Source organism: Carcharodon carcharias, chromosome 4 (genome assembly GCF_017639515.1).
Source record: "Carcharodon carcharias isolate sCarCar2 chromosome 4, sCarCar2.pri, whole genome shotgun sequence".
NCBI classification, from domain to species: Eukaryota; Metazoa; Chordata; class Chondrichthyes; order Lamniformes; family Lamnidae; genus Carcharodon; species Carcharodon carcharias.
Genome location: NC_054470.1, coordinates 136,253,319 through 136,267,186, shown reverse-complemented (window position 1 = coordinate 136,267,186; position 13,868 = coordinate 136,253,319). Strand labels below are relative to the sequence as shown.

The window sequence follows — 13,868 nt, the reverse complement described above, 5'->3', positions numbered from 1 at the left end:
TTGTATCTCTCCCAGTTGCCAAGAACTGTGCTAGTTTTTGCATTTTTGTATGCTTTTTATTTTAGTTTTAAGTTGTCCTTTGCCTTTTTCGATACCCATGGCTGTTATTTTGGCAATGCCCCTGCAATGACTGACCACCTTAACACCCCCAACCCAACGTTCAACTTCTGTTGGATGAGAAGCTTGTTGAAAAAATATGAAAGATATCCTGCGGTCAACTTCTGCAGGAATGTCCAGGAACCCCATGCTTGCAGAGTTCCCGTATAAAATGCTCTCATCCACTCTCTTCATGGCTTGGGGTAAAGATAGGGCTCTGCAATCCTTAAAGAGTTAAATTTAACATTTCAGAGAGTTGCTATGTGAGAGTACTTTTTTTGGTTCATCAGTCCCTATGGAAATATCCTATTTTGCACCTAACCTAGCATTTTTTAATCCACAGTTTATTAACACACAGGCCTCAAAGTAATATTTCTACAACCAGCAAACAAGTACAAGACTATAATAACAAAAATCACTAATATCCAGCAGGTTATTTTTCTTAATCTATTTAATAAAATGCCTCCAATGACATTTCAAAATGTGATTTAGAAACATATAATGCTGTAGAGTTCTCTGTCCAATTAGAAACTTGCAGCCACGAAGGTTACTAAACAAGATATTTTGTTTGAATAAAGTGATTTTTTTGTTTACTACATTTTCCAAACTGTAGCCTGCAATCAACATAATTATTAGCCATTTACTAATCTATTCATTAATTTTACCATGCCAAAGCAGTTGGGTTCAAACAAGATGCCCCAATGCATATGCAAATTGTTTTGAAATTTGGAATTAACTCAGGATTTATAACGGTTGCTTAACGGGGCTTTCATAGCTGAGGGGTGCAAATTATGCCAAAAAGATGCCAAAACATATCATGCATGTATGTTATAAGCAGTAGGGTAAAGGTTAACATCAGAACAAGAGAAATGTCTTTTTAGTTTCCAAAAGATTTCATCATTAATATTTTATAGAAATAAAAAAGGAAGACCTGAAATAAATTTTGCCTTTGGTATTTCTTCTCTAACGAAGCTCTGGAGGAGAGTTAACTGCTTTTTGCCTGAGGCATTGTGAGGTTTAACAGCCCCCGGTCTCCCAAAGGGAAATGCATCAATTCTAAAAGTAAAAGAATCTATATATTAGGAATCGAGATTATGCTGTGATTTGGCCACAGATTGTCTCTTCCTCGAGTTTCTCAGCCCCAATCTTTGAGTGAGATATATCATGAAATCAATGGGTGTGAAAGGCTTGAATTGCATTGTAAATGTGCTAATGTAAAAAAAGTACTCAACATTTCCTAGGGCTGAATTTTATGGGTCCCAGGGCTTCCGCCACCCTAGGCCAAAATGTCAGAGGGGGAGCTTGCCCACAATCCAACAGTTGTCCTGCAGCAATTTAATACTGGGAACAGCGTTAACTGCTTTCAGGCAAAACTTAGGCCCTTTCTCAGGAGGAAGTCCTGTTTTAGAGACCTGTCAGCCTATCAGGTGGCTGGCTCCGTAGTCCCAGCAGCACTAACCAGGAACAGTGACCACTACTAGGACTATCAGCAGTCCCACCACATCGAAGAACCCAGTTAAGTTTGGGGACTGAGATCTCGGCAAGGGCTTGATGAGAATGGTGAGCTGTTTTCAAGAGGCCACGGGGGAGGTTTTAATGGAGGTGGATGACCTTGAGGGGCGGGGTGTGTGTGCCTCTGATGGGCATGGGCGAGGGGTTCACTTCGCCGTGAATAAAATACCCGCAGCAGCAGAGTGAGGCCCCATTGGTCACTTAAGGGCCTCATTCTGCCCAAGGCTGCCCGATGCATCCCCGACTCCCTCGCCACCCCCATAAAATTTCAGATGTCAGGTTTCAGACAGGTCAGGGGCAACAGGAAGGTCAGCAACAGGAAGGCTGCCTGCTGGGTTTTACATGCCCCCCTACCTTCAAATCCACCAGCAGGGGAGTGTAACAACCTCAAAATTGAAAAATGAATATGACTTTGCAGCTTTGAACACTTGCAAAGTATACACTTCTCTTTCTATTCAGTTGCTCCCAGAACTGTGATGTTACCTTCAGTGAAATAGTTTTTGTAACTATCAAAAATATTGACCTGTATTTTGTGGTCAACAGTGAAGGGAGGGTGCTCATTGCTGATCTCATAAAGCAGCACACAGATTAAATGGGCTCTAGAATGTAAATTTCCTCTATTCCAACAATATTTTGAAATGGGGCCAATGACTTTGAATTTGGTGCTATCTGTGGTGTCCAACAACAGTGCAGGTAGTAGGCAGAGTGAGCAGCCAATCAGAGAGAAGAATTCTCACAGACAGCACAGCAGGGTATAAAAAGCATTTCATTTTAATCATTATACTGAAAGTGAAATAAATATTGGGACGTGTATGTGGGATGAAAGTAGAAGCTGAAATATCATAAACAAAATGTTTTAAAAAATTATTTCAAAAATAATGCAATTTCCAAATGTTCTTCTGAGGGAATGAGTGAAGAACAAGTGAATAACAAAATGAGGGACATAATCTTGGACCAGCAGTGGCCCTGAGAAACTGGGTGACGTGGGCCCATAGAAAGTTGTGTAAACAACGAAAATACTTTTCAGGGGCAGTGGCTTCTTGGGTCCCACTTAAAATGCCGTTGGGGTATAGAATCACAGAGTTATGCAGTACAGAAACAGGCCCTTCAGTCCATTGTGTCCATGCCAGCCATCAAGCAACTATCTATTCTAATCCCATTTCCCAGCACTTGGCCCGTAGCCCTGTATGCTATGGCGTTTGAAGTGCTCATCTAAATTATCAGCACAATTGGACCCCAAAAAAAACATTGACACATGAGGCTTCTGTCAAGTAAACATCTCATCCTACACCAAAATCAACAGTGTTAAAAGCTGTAAATTGATGAGAGTGGAACAAGAAATGGAGCTGCTCCCTTTCAAATGCTTGCCCAGTGGGCAGAGTTCAAATTCTCTTCATAGTATATTACGTTTCAGTAAAACTGTCCCTTCCTTATCAAACATATTATCCGCCAGTGAAATTTTTACTTTCCATCATGTGATACAAATTTTCAGAAAAAGTTAGGTGCTATTTCAACAGTTAGGGAAAAATCACCAGAAATAACCTAAATAAACTTGAAATGAAAAATTCAGCCAATTGGAAAACAAACTATACATATATGTCAAATGACAAGCAATGATACATTTAAACCCTTTCTGGCATTTCTGGAGTGCAGCTCTTATGTACCACATGACACAAAATTGAGTGCCACATGGGGAAATGAATTTGACTGCAGATCTTCATGGAGTAGTTGCCTGCTCTTCCTCCTCCAGTAAAATTACCAGCAGAGACTCGCTGCCTACAAGGGATCGACCAATGATTTTAGAAGGAAATTAGATGGGTACATGATGGAAATACACTTGCAGCACCACAGGGATAGAACAGGAGAACAGATCTGGCTGGATTGCTCTACAGAGAGTCAACATGAACTCAATGGGTCGAATGGCCTCCTTCTATGTTATAATGACTCTGTGACCTGATCATTGGAAATTCCATTACTGTAACCCAAAACCTCTTACGTTGTGGGGCTGGAAATATTTTCCAGTGATCACCAAGGACCTCAGGCTGTAAAAGATTTGACCAACTCAAAGCAGTTGAAAAGTAAAAACAAAATAAACACTCCATAAACTTTATGTAACTCCCACAATTATTTCTAAAAGTTTCTTCCGGCTCCCAAGTATTTCTACTAGTGTCAAGTGAAACTCATTTTAACTGACTTTAATTAACCTCGATGTATTAGGGGAACAAGTCACAAGTTCATCCACAATGCAATGTACGCTGTTAACCTTCCAGCAGCGTCAGTGAGTGCATGTATATCTGGGAGCCGAAAACTGCAATGGAAACATTGGCCAGGATTTCCCAGTCGGCAAGCCAGGGGCGGGGCTTGCTGACGCATAAAATGACGCGTCCCATTTCAATTTTCAGGTGGGGGGGTGCTCAGCAGAACCAATTGAAGCCATTGACAAACTCATTAAAGTAATTAGTGGACCTGCCTGTCCAGCCTTAAGCCCTGGAGGGCATTAGAAAAAGCATGAAACCTCATCCACGGGTGGGATGAGGTTTGATGTAGCTTTTTAAAAATGTAATAAAAGTGTCTTTGAAATTGATGGACATGTCCCAACTCATGTGACAGTATCACATGAGGGGACAAGTCAGGAATTTTTATTTTTATTTTTAAGATTTTTTAGTGTGGAGCCGATCTCCCTGAGGCAGCACTTAACCTCAGGGAGACATGTGCGGTCTTTCATGCGCATGCGTGAAAGAGCGCACTCTCGGCTTAGGGAATCACCCCCCCGTCTGCACAGGGAATGCATACCTCTTCCTGGCGGATGTCATGCTGGGTGGGCCTTAATTGGCACGTGAAATGGCAGTGTGCCCCCGATTGGGGGTGCCGATCGGAGGTGCGCCTCCACCCGGCCGCTCCTAAACTTCCCTCCCAACAGGAGGAAAATTCTGCTCATTAGAGCAGCCACTGCAAGGCGGGAACCCAGTAGAAACATGGCCCTCTCAGGAATACACCCCCAAAACTGCTGATCAGTATAAATTAATCCTTGAAATCATTAAAAAGTATGCTTAAATTCAAACAATTAGAGAGCTAGGGTGAGAAGAATGTCTGAATCTTTGAAATTTGAGATAAAATGTAAAAACATTGCTGCAAATCCATAATAGCTCCCGCAGCATGTGGAAGAGGCAGATAGGTGACAGTTTTTGTGGGACAATTCAACAGAATGCATCTCAAGCATTAAGTTAATGGAAATTGTTGGCTTAGTAATGAAGCCCGCAGACAGCCTTGCCACCCCCCAAAACTGTGCCATCAGAATAGAGCCAAAAAGTCAACCAGTGTATCATTGGATGGCTGATCAGAATTGACTGAATAATTGGTGTCCAGTCACACTGCCATATAAAAGCCCATCACCCCCACTTACTATAGACGAGTAACTGATGCCAAATAAAATGCACATCTTTGCAAAGGTATTAGGAACACAGCACAAGGCAGTAATCAATTGTTGGCTAACTGGTAAGCTCACTACTAATTGAAGAAATCAGCACACCATTCTTTCAAAGTTCTTTTTCTTTTCTCCCAAAAGATTGCAAAGCTCTTTTATTACTTTTATCATTTATTTTCCTATAAGGCGGGCGATAATCCCAAATATGCCATTATGTGTTCTTAAAGAGTTAATAATCAAAGCAAACAAAGCATACTGTGAATTTAAAGATTACCCCAAACCTTGAATAAGTATACTCCCCCATGTGGCAGAGCCTGTTCCTTTATGTGCTCAGTAAGCAGAAGGAAGGCTTTTTCAATAATCCACAATTTATTAATTTGAACAGACCGAAGATTGTAAATGTAAAACTAATCATCATTGCTTACTGCAGTACTTTGACATTTTTGTCTTGAAGTCTCATTAATTTCATGGCATACAAAAAATGAAAGGGAAATGTTAGCTGATCAATACTCTGCCTCTCTCATGTAGCACTACAGTTCAAATCCCAGGGGGCCTTCAGAACAGAAATTAACTGCGTAAAATATCAAATGTAAATGCTGAATAGTGTCACACTGATGAGAATACAACTTGCAAAGTCTCATTTAATGCAGACAAAAAATGCTGGCGCAGCAATTTACCTGCAATTCCATAAAAAAAGGTTAAAAGTTGATCCTTTACAATGATGTATTGACTTTTGTGTGTGAACTTCTACTTAAAAAGTTTACAGCTCTTCTATTTACCAGACATTTAAGGTGATGGATAGTTGAAGAGGCAGAATATCTGCTGATTAGCCTATTCTGGAGACTTTCCCTTCCCTTCCTTGACCTCTCTGTCTCAATTTCTGGTGATAGACTGTCCACCAATATCCATTACAAGCCTACCGACTCCCACAGCTACCTCGACTACAGCTCCTCACACCCCGCTTCCTGTAAGGACTCCATCCCATTCTCTCAGTTCCTTCGCCTCCGTCGCATCTGTGCTGATGATGCTACCTTCAAAAACAGTTCCTCTGACATGTTCTCCTTCTTCCTTAACCGAGGTTTTCCACCCACGGTCGTCGACAGGGCCCTCAACTGTGTCCGGCCCATCTCCCGCGCGTCCGCCCTCACGCCTTCTCCTCCATCCCAGAAACATGATAGGGTCCCCCTTGTCCTCACTTATCACCCCACCAGCCTCTGCATTGAAAGGATCATCCTCCGCCATTTCCGCCAACTCCAGCATGATGCCACCACCAAACACATCTTTCCTTCACCCCCCCCCAGCGGCATTCCGTAGGGATCATTCCCTCTGGAACACCCTGGTCCACTCCTCCATCACCCCCTATGCCTCAACCCCTACCTATGGCATCTCCCCATGCCCACGCAAAAGATGCAACACCTGCCCCTTCACTTCCTCTCTCCTCACCGTCCAAGGGCCCAAACACTCTTTCAAGTGAAGCAGCATTTCACTTGCATTTCCCCCAACTTAGTCTTCTGCATTCGTTGCTCCCAATGTGGTCTCCTCTACATTGGAGAGACCAAACGCAGACTGGGCGACCGCTTTGCAGAACACCTACGGTCTGTCTGCAAGAATGACCCAAACCTCCTTGTCGCTTGCCATTTTAACATTCCACCCTGCTCTCTTGCCCACATGTCTGTCCTTGGTTTGCTGCATTGTTCCAGTGAAGCCCAACGCAAACTGGAGGAACAGCACCTCATCTTCTGACTAGGCACTTTACAGCCTTCCGGACTGAATATTGAATTCAACAACTTTAGATCTTGAACTCCCTCCTTCATCCCCACCCCCTTTCTTCCCCCTTCCTTTTGTTTTTTCCAATAATTTATACAGATTTTTCTTTTCCCACCTATTTCCATTATTTTTAAATCTTGTATGCCCTGCATGTCTTTCCACCCCACCCCCACTAGAGCTGTAACTCTTTCGAGTACAAACCCGTTTCCATCTGTTTCAGATGAAGTTACATTGGTTTCATAGTTTGCCATTGTGAGATTTGAACTCTTGATCTTGGGGTTACAAACCCAGTACCATAACCACTTGGCTATTTAGGCCAAGCTTAAAAATATGGAACGCTTCACGAATTTGCGTGTCATCCTTGCGCAGGGGCCATGCTGATCTTCTCTGTATCGTTCCAATTTTAGTATATGTGCTGCCGACTAGAGCTGTACCTTGAGTGCCCTGCCATCCATTCTTAATTAGCACATTCGTTTAGATAATATCACCACCTTCAACACCTCTTTGTTCCTTTGTGACATATTTTGATTACCTGCTCCTATCACTACTTGCTTGTCCCTACAACCACACCACCACCAACCCCCCCACCCGCCTCCCCACCAAGTTCTCTCCCCCCCACCAACCTTAAACCAGCTTATATTTCACCCCCCTCCAAATATTCACTCAAGTTCTGTCGAAGGGTCATGAGGACTCGAAACGTCAACTCCTTTCTTCTTCGCCGATGCTGCCAGACCTGCTGAGTTTTTCCAGGTAATTCTGTTTTTGTTTTGGATTTCCAGCATCCGCAGTTTTTTGTTTTTATTCTGGAGACTTACTGTTTTTATTAAATATCACAACATCCTCAAGGTAGGCAAATGTTGCTGTGCCTCAGCATTCCTCTTGCATCCTTAACATCTGGAATTAAGTTTTGGCAGCATGGGTTATTTGGAATTTAACAACTTTCACCTTGCCTGCCAATGTATGTATGAACAGTTTGGCTTTCAGTGGAGCAGACAAGGTGAAGGGAAAAAGGTGGCTTTTGATCATTGTGGAATAGAAAGCATTCTGGCCAAGTCTTCTCTGTTTTTTGTGTCTCTCACTAGCCTATCTATCCAGATGGCAGTGTAACTGCCTGCGGCACCCAAATGTAAATTTTTTTCTCAGGGAATGGTAAAACAATATTGCAGTTTTGTTACAGATTGACTGTTCAGTGGTGCCGATGTGTTTCGTGAAGCATTGCATATCTTAGGTATGAATGCAGCATTGTGCATTAGATTTGGTCAGTTTATCAACCGGTTCCAGTTATACAAGGGATGCGAACACATTGGATAATTTATGCCATCCAGATCACCAAAAATGACTTCAACCTCCACTGTAAACTCCCAGGGTTAAATCATTCAGAGATGGAAATTTTAAATGTAATTTGAAACTGATTTGTATTAATTCTAAAGACGCTTGCCTGCTTTCGACATGCGTTTCAGCCACCTAATTTCAGTGAATAGTTACAAACTATGGCAATCGGGATTCAACAGGAATGGGTCAGTAAGAAAACCTGCTCCATTTTAAAGACCCCTTATCAATTCCTGCCAGGTGAGGTGAGTTAATGTTGACCACTCCCACCCTATACTGCTACATTTTCTCTTTCATTCTGTTTGATAATATCTGCAAAAGAAACACTAGCAATTAATTTTCTGTAGAATAACTTCTATATAACCTTACAATTACACCTGACTACATAACAGTTGTCTTTTCTAAAAATGCAGAAGCAACCATTGCTAGCATGTGTGCAGCCTTCAAACTATGCTCATAAGCTCTGAATTATTTGGATGGATGTGCGCTCCCGTTCCTGTCAATATGTTTTGTGCCAAAGCAAAGGCTACTACTGAATCTTGGACTATTGCTTTTGTTAATGTATTTGATTAATACTTGGCTGCCTATATAAGAATAACGACGGTTAAAACCATTGTAACCAGCTGAAAAGCATGGCCAATCTGCTGAAATGTGCAGCCTCAGATCTGTGTTTGTTTGGATTTCATAACCCATCCTTTCAAAATAACCTTCAATGCAGAAAAATGAAATCATGTTTGGGGACCACTCAGACTGTCGCAAACCTACAAGTATAATAAGAAGTAAAGAAAGGAGCATTTTTAACTTGACATTGGACTAAAGCTAGATAATGAAGAAAACATAATACAACTCAATTTTTTTTTAATGAAGGACAAGAGAATAGGGGAATTTGGGGACAGGGTGAGAAAAGTTAATTAGAATGCGAGCAGGCTTGTGTGGAATATTAACTTCAGCATAGACCATTGGGGCCAAATGTGTTGTAGGTTCTATATAATTGAGTTTTGACAATGTGAACAATCTGAATATATCATTCTGAAAGAAGGGGGTAGGTTATCAAAAATGGAAAATCATCTGTTAAATGTTGGCTACCACAATTCTCTGCAAAGTCTCCAGTTATTGACTGCACAGTTGTGCCAACACGTTCTGTGGAATAATGCATATCTTTGATATGTAGCCAAATTATGCACTGGTTTTGTTCAGTTTATCAACTGATTTCAGTTAATATAAGGATTGGAACACATTGGATAGTTTATGCCATCTAGATCTGCAAAAATGAGCTTTCACTGTAAACTCTCAGGGTTAAATCATTCTGGTGGGCAACCTTGAGTCCTACTGATCCTGCTGCTACAATTATTCAACTTTTGCAAGTAGGCACTGGTTCAAACCTCTCCTACCTGCAAGACTGTGAAACTCTTCCAGCTGGTACCTGGTGCATAATATAGCGCAATAGTTCTAGATAAACATGACACTAGGGGATTTAGCTGGAGCCTTGTTATATTAATGATACAGAATGAAGTAGGACCAATAATGAGTGAGAAAAACTACCGAGTGCTATTATTTCTGTAAATAGAACTCTTCAATAAACTTTAAACTTGTGACATCAAGCTGTAAAGAAAGTCTGTTTGAAAATGATTTTGGAATCAACTTCATTGTGTGAAGTTCAACATGGCAAGTGGTACAAAAGTATAAGTATTTCTTCCTTTATATGTCTTGAGAAATAAAATTATAAGTTCAATGTAAAGACATAAGCATACTACAAGGCCCTGGTGAAAGGAATCAATCTCAGATTTCAGGTATTGCTGATAAATCACAGATGCTTTGTTTATGTTGCATCTATACTCACTTAAGAACTGGTTGTAATGCTTCAGGTTACACGGGCTAAGTTATTTATTCATATGGCTGGGGAAGCAGTTATAGGTCGATGTCAAGATTAACAATCTAATCAACGACTTCAGATGATGCAGTGTGAATGGGTATGATGCCACCAGAAGTGGATCTCTCAGGGCAGAAGTTCAGTATATGGGCAACAGTCTGACTTGGATGGCCAAAATCACAATTTAAGATGTCCCTCATGTTCCACTTGTGAAGCAAGTGGCCACATCTTCCCTCAAGTGGTTAAGGATTGTCCAGATTTTCTGTGGAAGGTCAAAACCTCGGACTTCACCACTTGGGTCAGTTACCAGGTTGTGGTTGGTGATTTCTGCTGTCAAACAGGAGTTGCACCAACGAGAGATGAGACTGTCATCAGTTTGAAGGGTGTGGTGTGTGTTCCGGTTGGGGCTACAGGATTTCAGTTGAGTGTGGGTCTTTTTTGGGGTCCTGTGTCAATGGGAGTACTTCGTTATCTGTCAGCTGTTGATTTTTTGAGAAGGATATTTACCCTGTGGATCTCAGGAGGTTCAATACGTGCTAGCATAGGAAACCACTCGAGCTGTGTTGGTCTCAGAAATAATCCTCATGACTTCCCAGAGATGGGTATCTATCATGTTTGTGTGGCGGCTGCTGAGCCAGGTTGAGCAGCAGCGCTCTGCTGTTGGGTAGACTAGGGCGAGTGAAGCTATGCCTAGTGGGTTGACTGTGCTTCCCCAGGTGGTACCTGATAATTTCCCTACTGAGTAGTTGATACAAGTCGAGGACTGAAATAATGTCCCCGATATTAGCCATCATACCCAACCACCTGATGAATGGTAGTTAAAATGAGGGCAGTGAATTACCTTCTCTAATCTTGCAGCCTTCCCACCTCATCCCAATGTCAACCTGTTCCTTTGCGCAGGTAAGCAGGAAATCTGCAGTAACATATTGGGCTCCAATCTCTAAATATGCAGGTGGATTTCTGAGGATGTCATAAGGATCCAATCCGTAACTTTCGACAGAGGCCCACTCAGCAGAACAAGTGTCGTTTCTGCATCGGGACAACCTTCCAAGAGTTGGACTGTGGATCAGTAGGGACCCAGACAGGTAAGTCAAGTGGCTCACAAGGAAGCCTTGGAACGTCTTTGCTCCAGACAACCCTTTTGCTCAACCTTGCCGTGAGCACCCCCACCCATCATCACTTACCTAACTGCTGGGGACCATTCCATGAGTTGCCACCATGGTTTCCTGGATTGAAATTCCTGCTCCCTCTACTGGCCAAGTACTGGGTCTGGCTGGGCTTAGGTAGGAGGCAGAGAAAATTTATGGAACTGAGGTGCCAGTTCTTAGAATCGGTGGAGTCTCAGCCTCTCAGTTACATCCGTATGTACTGGCCACATCAGGACTTGCATGCTTCATGCAGCCCCCCATTAAAATCAAGACAAACCAATTTTCATATGAGTAAAAATTACTTTTGAATTGATGATATCACCAGCTGGGTAAGAGATTAGTCCATGGATTATAAAGAATTCTGTACTAAAAGTATTCCCACTGTCTTTCCTTCCCCTTCAATCAACACCCATGATCTTTGCCCTTATGTAAACTATTTATTGTTCCACTCAGTGAAGATTATTTCTTAATATACTTGCTACAATGTCAAACTGTTCCTGCGTAAGCCTAACATAAACACATTACTGCGCTGAATTTAATTGTAAGTGTTGTTAAACCCTTTTCTGTACAAGTCAGACTCTGTTTTAATCAGCAAGCATGACCACGCATTTCATTTAGCACACCCACGATCCATCAACATGGCTGTGTTGATCTTGCCTATGGATTGTACATACCAGGAAAGCAGTGAGACTCCTCTGTGGTGATTCCCATCCAAAGCAGCTGTTAATGTAGCGACCGGTATTTACCAGTACCATGATGCAGCGCCTCACACGGTAGTAGTTTTTCTGGAGGAGCTGGAAAAATCAAGATGAATAAAGATGAGTGCTAATATTTCTTACCCACTATTTGTTACAAAGCAACAAATAACAAAAATAAGATAAAATGAGTTATCTTCAATGTGGTGGAGATAAATTTGTTTTCAGTACCTTTAAAAACTTAAAAACAGAAGGAAAACATTTTACCTAACCATCTTGACAACACAAAATTTCACTTGCACAGAATGAAGGAATCCAGTCATGAAATGAACCAATAATATATACCACAATCTGCAAGTTCTTTACAGATACAGGTGGAAATTTTATCAATAACTACAATAAAGGGAGGAATATCTAAAACACAGAGCGTAACAAAGTATAGAGGGGGCTGCATATTCTGGCAGAGGGGATTGCTTAAAGGCCTGGGAAAATGATGGAAAAAGACTGACTTTGGGCAGGAGTAAATTTAAACGCAGAGGCTGCCCGCCAACATTAAGGTAAGCCAGTGCCATGGGGGTTGGGGCTACATAAGAACATTAGAGGTAGGAGCAGGGGTAGACCACCCGAGGCTGCTCCACCACTCAAAACAATCATGGCTGATCTTCTGCCTTAACTCCACCTTCTGGTCTATTCCCCATATCCCTTGATTCCCTGAGAGTGTCTATTTCAGTCTTAATATATTCAATGATGGAGCATCCACAACCCTCTGGAGTAAAGATTTCCAAAGATTCACTGTCCTCCGTGTGAAGAAATCTCTCCTAATCTCAGTCCAAAATGATGGACGCCTTGTCCTGAGACTGTGCCTCCATGTTCTAGATTCCATAATCAGGGCAAACAGCCCCTCAGTGTCTACCCTGTTAAGCCCCTTCAGAATCTTCATGGGTGGGAATCGGAAGGAAAGCCCAGGGCAGCAGTGCCCTAGGCATTCTTTGTGGGGTTCATAGAAGCGCTCTGCTACTCTTGGCCTCACTATAAGGAAGGATTTTGCCATACTTTTTCTTCCCAGTTAAATTTTCACTGAACAAGATACCTACAATATATGCCCCATTCAGTAAGCCACTGAAATACCATCTGGATTCTAATGGTATCAGAGGACCTATATCAATATCAGTAAGGCTGCTATGTGAACTAAGGTGGGAACACTGGTTTCCTAAAAAGGCTAAGGTGGCCATGGCCAAGAATTATATGGGTACAGGGTGATAAGCCTTTGAACAGCTATTTTAACAGCATGCACTACCTGTCCCAACACTCCGAGTGGGTTAACAATCGTCCCGCTCACCTGCCATAACTTTTTCTTATATTCCAAACACACAAAAAAATAAAGATTTAAGGAAATTGATTCAAGAAATGTTAAATGTAAAGACAAAAGGAGGAAATTCTTTGGAGCTACTGCCACTCTGCCACTGTGGTTGCACTGGAAGAGTGAGGTAAAATCTATTCACACAGCAGAGTGAGAGCAACTCCAAGGAAATTCCTGATCAAAATATTGAATAAGAAGGGGAAGAAACAAGATGGGCCAGACTGGAAAGTTGAAGTCAAAACAAACTGATACGTATTAATCAAAGCATCAACTTAAAGGTGAATTCATAAATCAATGAATTTCTGAGTGAAGCAAAACCATTCTTTAAGTCACACTTCAGATATGAATAGTATATAAAGACTATTCTAAACTCATCAGATATCTTCCAAATTTGGCTGAATTGAGACATTGGCAATCAAGTTTTCAAAATGATCTCTAGCCTTCAATTGAACCACATAAATTGAATGTTATTCCATCTTGAGTGTTATTAATATGCTATGAATAAAGATATAAAATTTGAGCCCGCAGCTTGGAGAGGCAGGCTGCCATCCTTAATGGAATGGCGGATCCAGCAGCGGCCTCTTAATTGGCCGCCACCGGTAAAATAGCTGCTGTGGTCCCAACTAGGCTGATCTGCATTTTGTCACAAGGATAGGACACTTAGCGT

At 41.8% G+C, this 13,868-nt stretch overlaps 1 protein-coding gene and 1 non-coding gene across 10 annotated transcripts in view; both read right to left on the bottom strand.

The window, feature by feature from the left end:
- The window catches only part of mctp1a (multiple C2 domains, transmembrane 1a), a 733,548-nt gene that overhangs the window by 206,079 nt on the left and 513,601 nt on the right, over positions 1–13,868 (bottom strand). For all 9 annotated transcript variants that reach the window (XR_005942877.1, XM_041186933.1, XM_041186932.1 and 6 more), the window contains one exon: positions 11,821–11,940. Coding sequence is in view for 8 of the 9 variants with exons in the window: in XM_041186933.1 (XP_041042867.1) it covers positions 11,821–11,940 (120 nt within the window). In the remaining variant the exon portion in view is untranslated. The remainder of the gene's footprint in view (positions 1–11,820; positions 11,941–13,868) is intronic.
- Positions 7,124–7,228, bottom strand: LOC121277583. Its single transcript, XR_005942942.1, has one exon. It is a non-coding gene; the product is annotated as a U6 spliceosomal RNA (small nuclear RNA).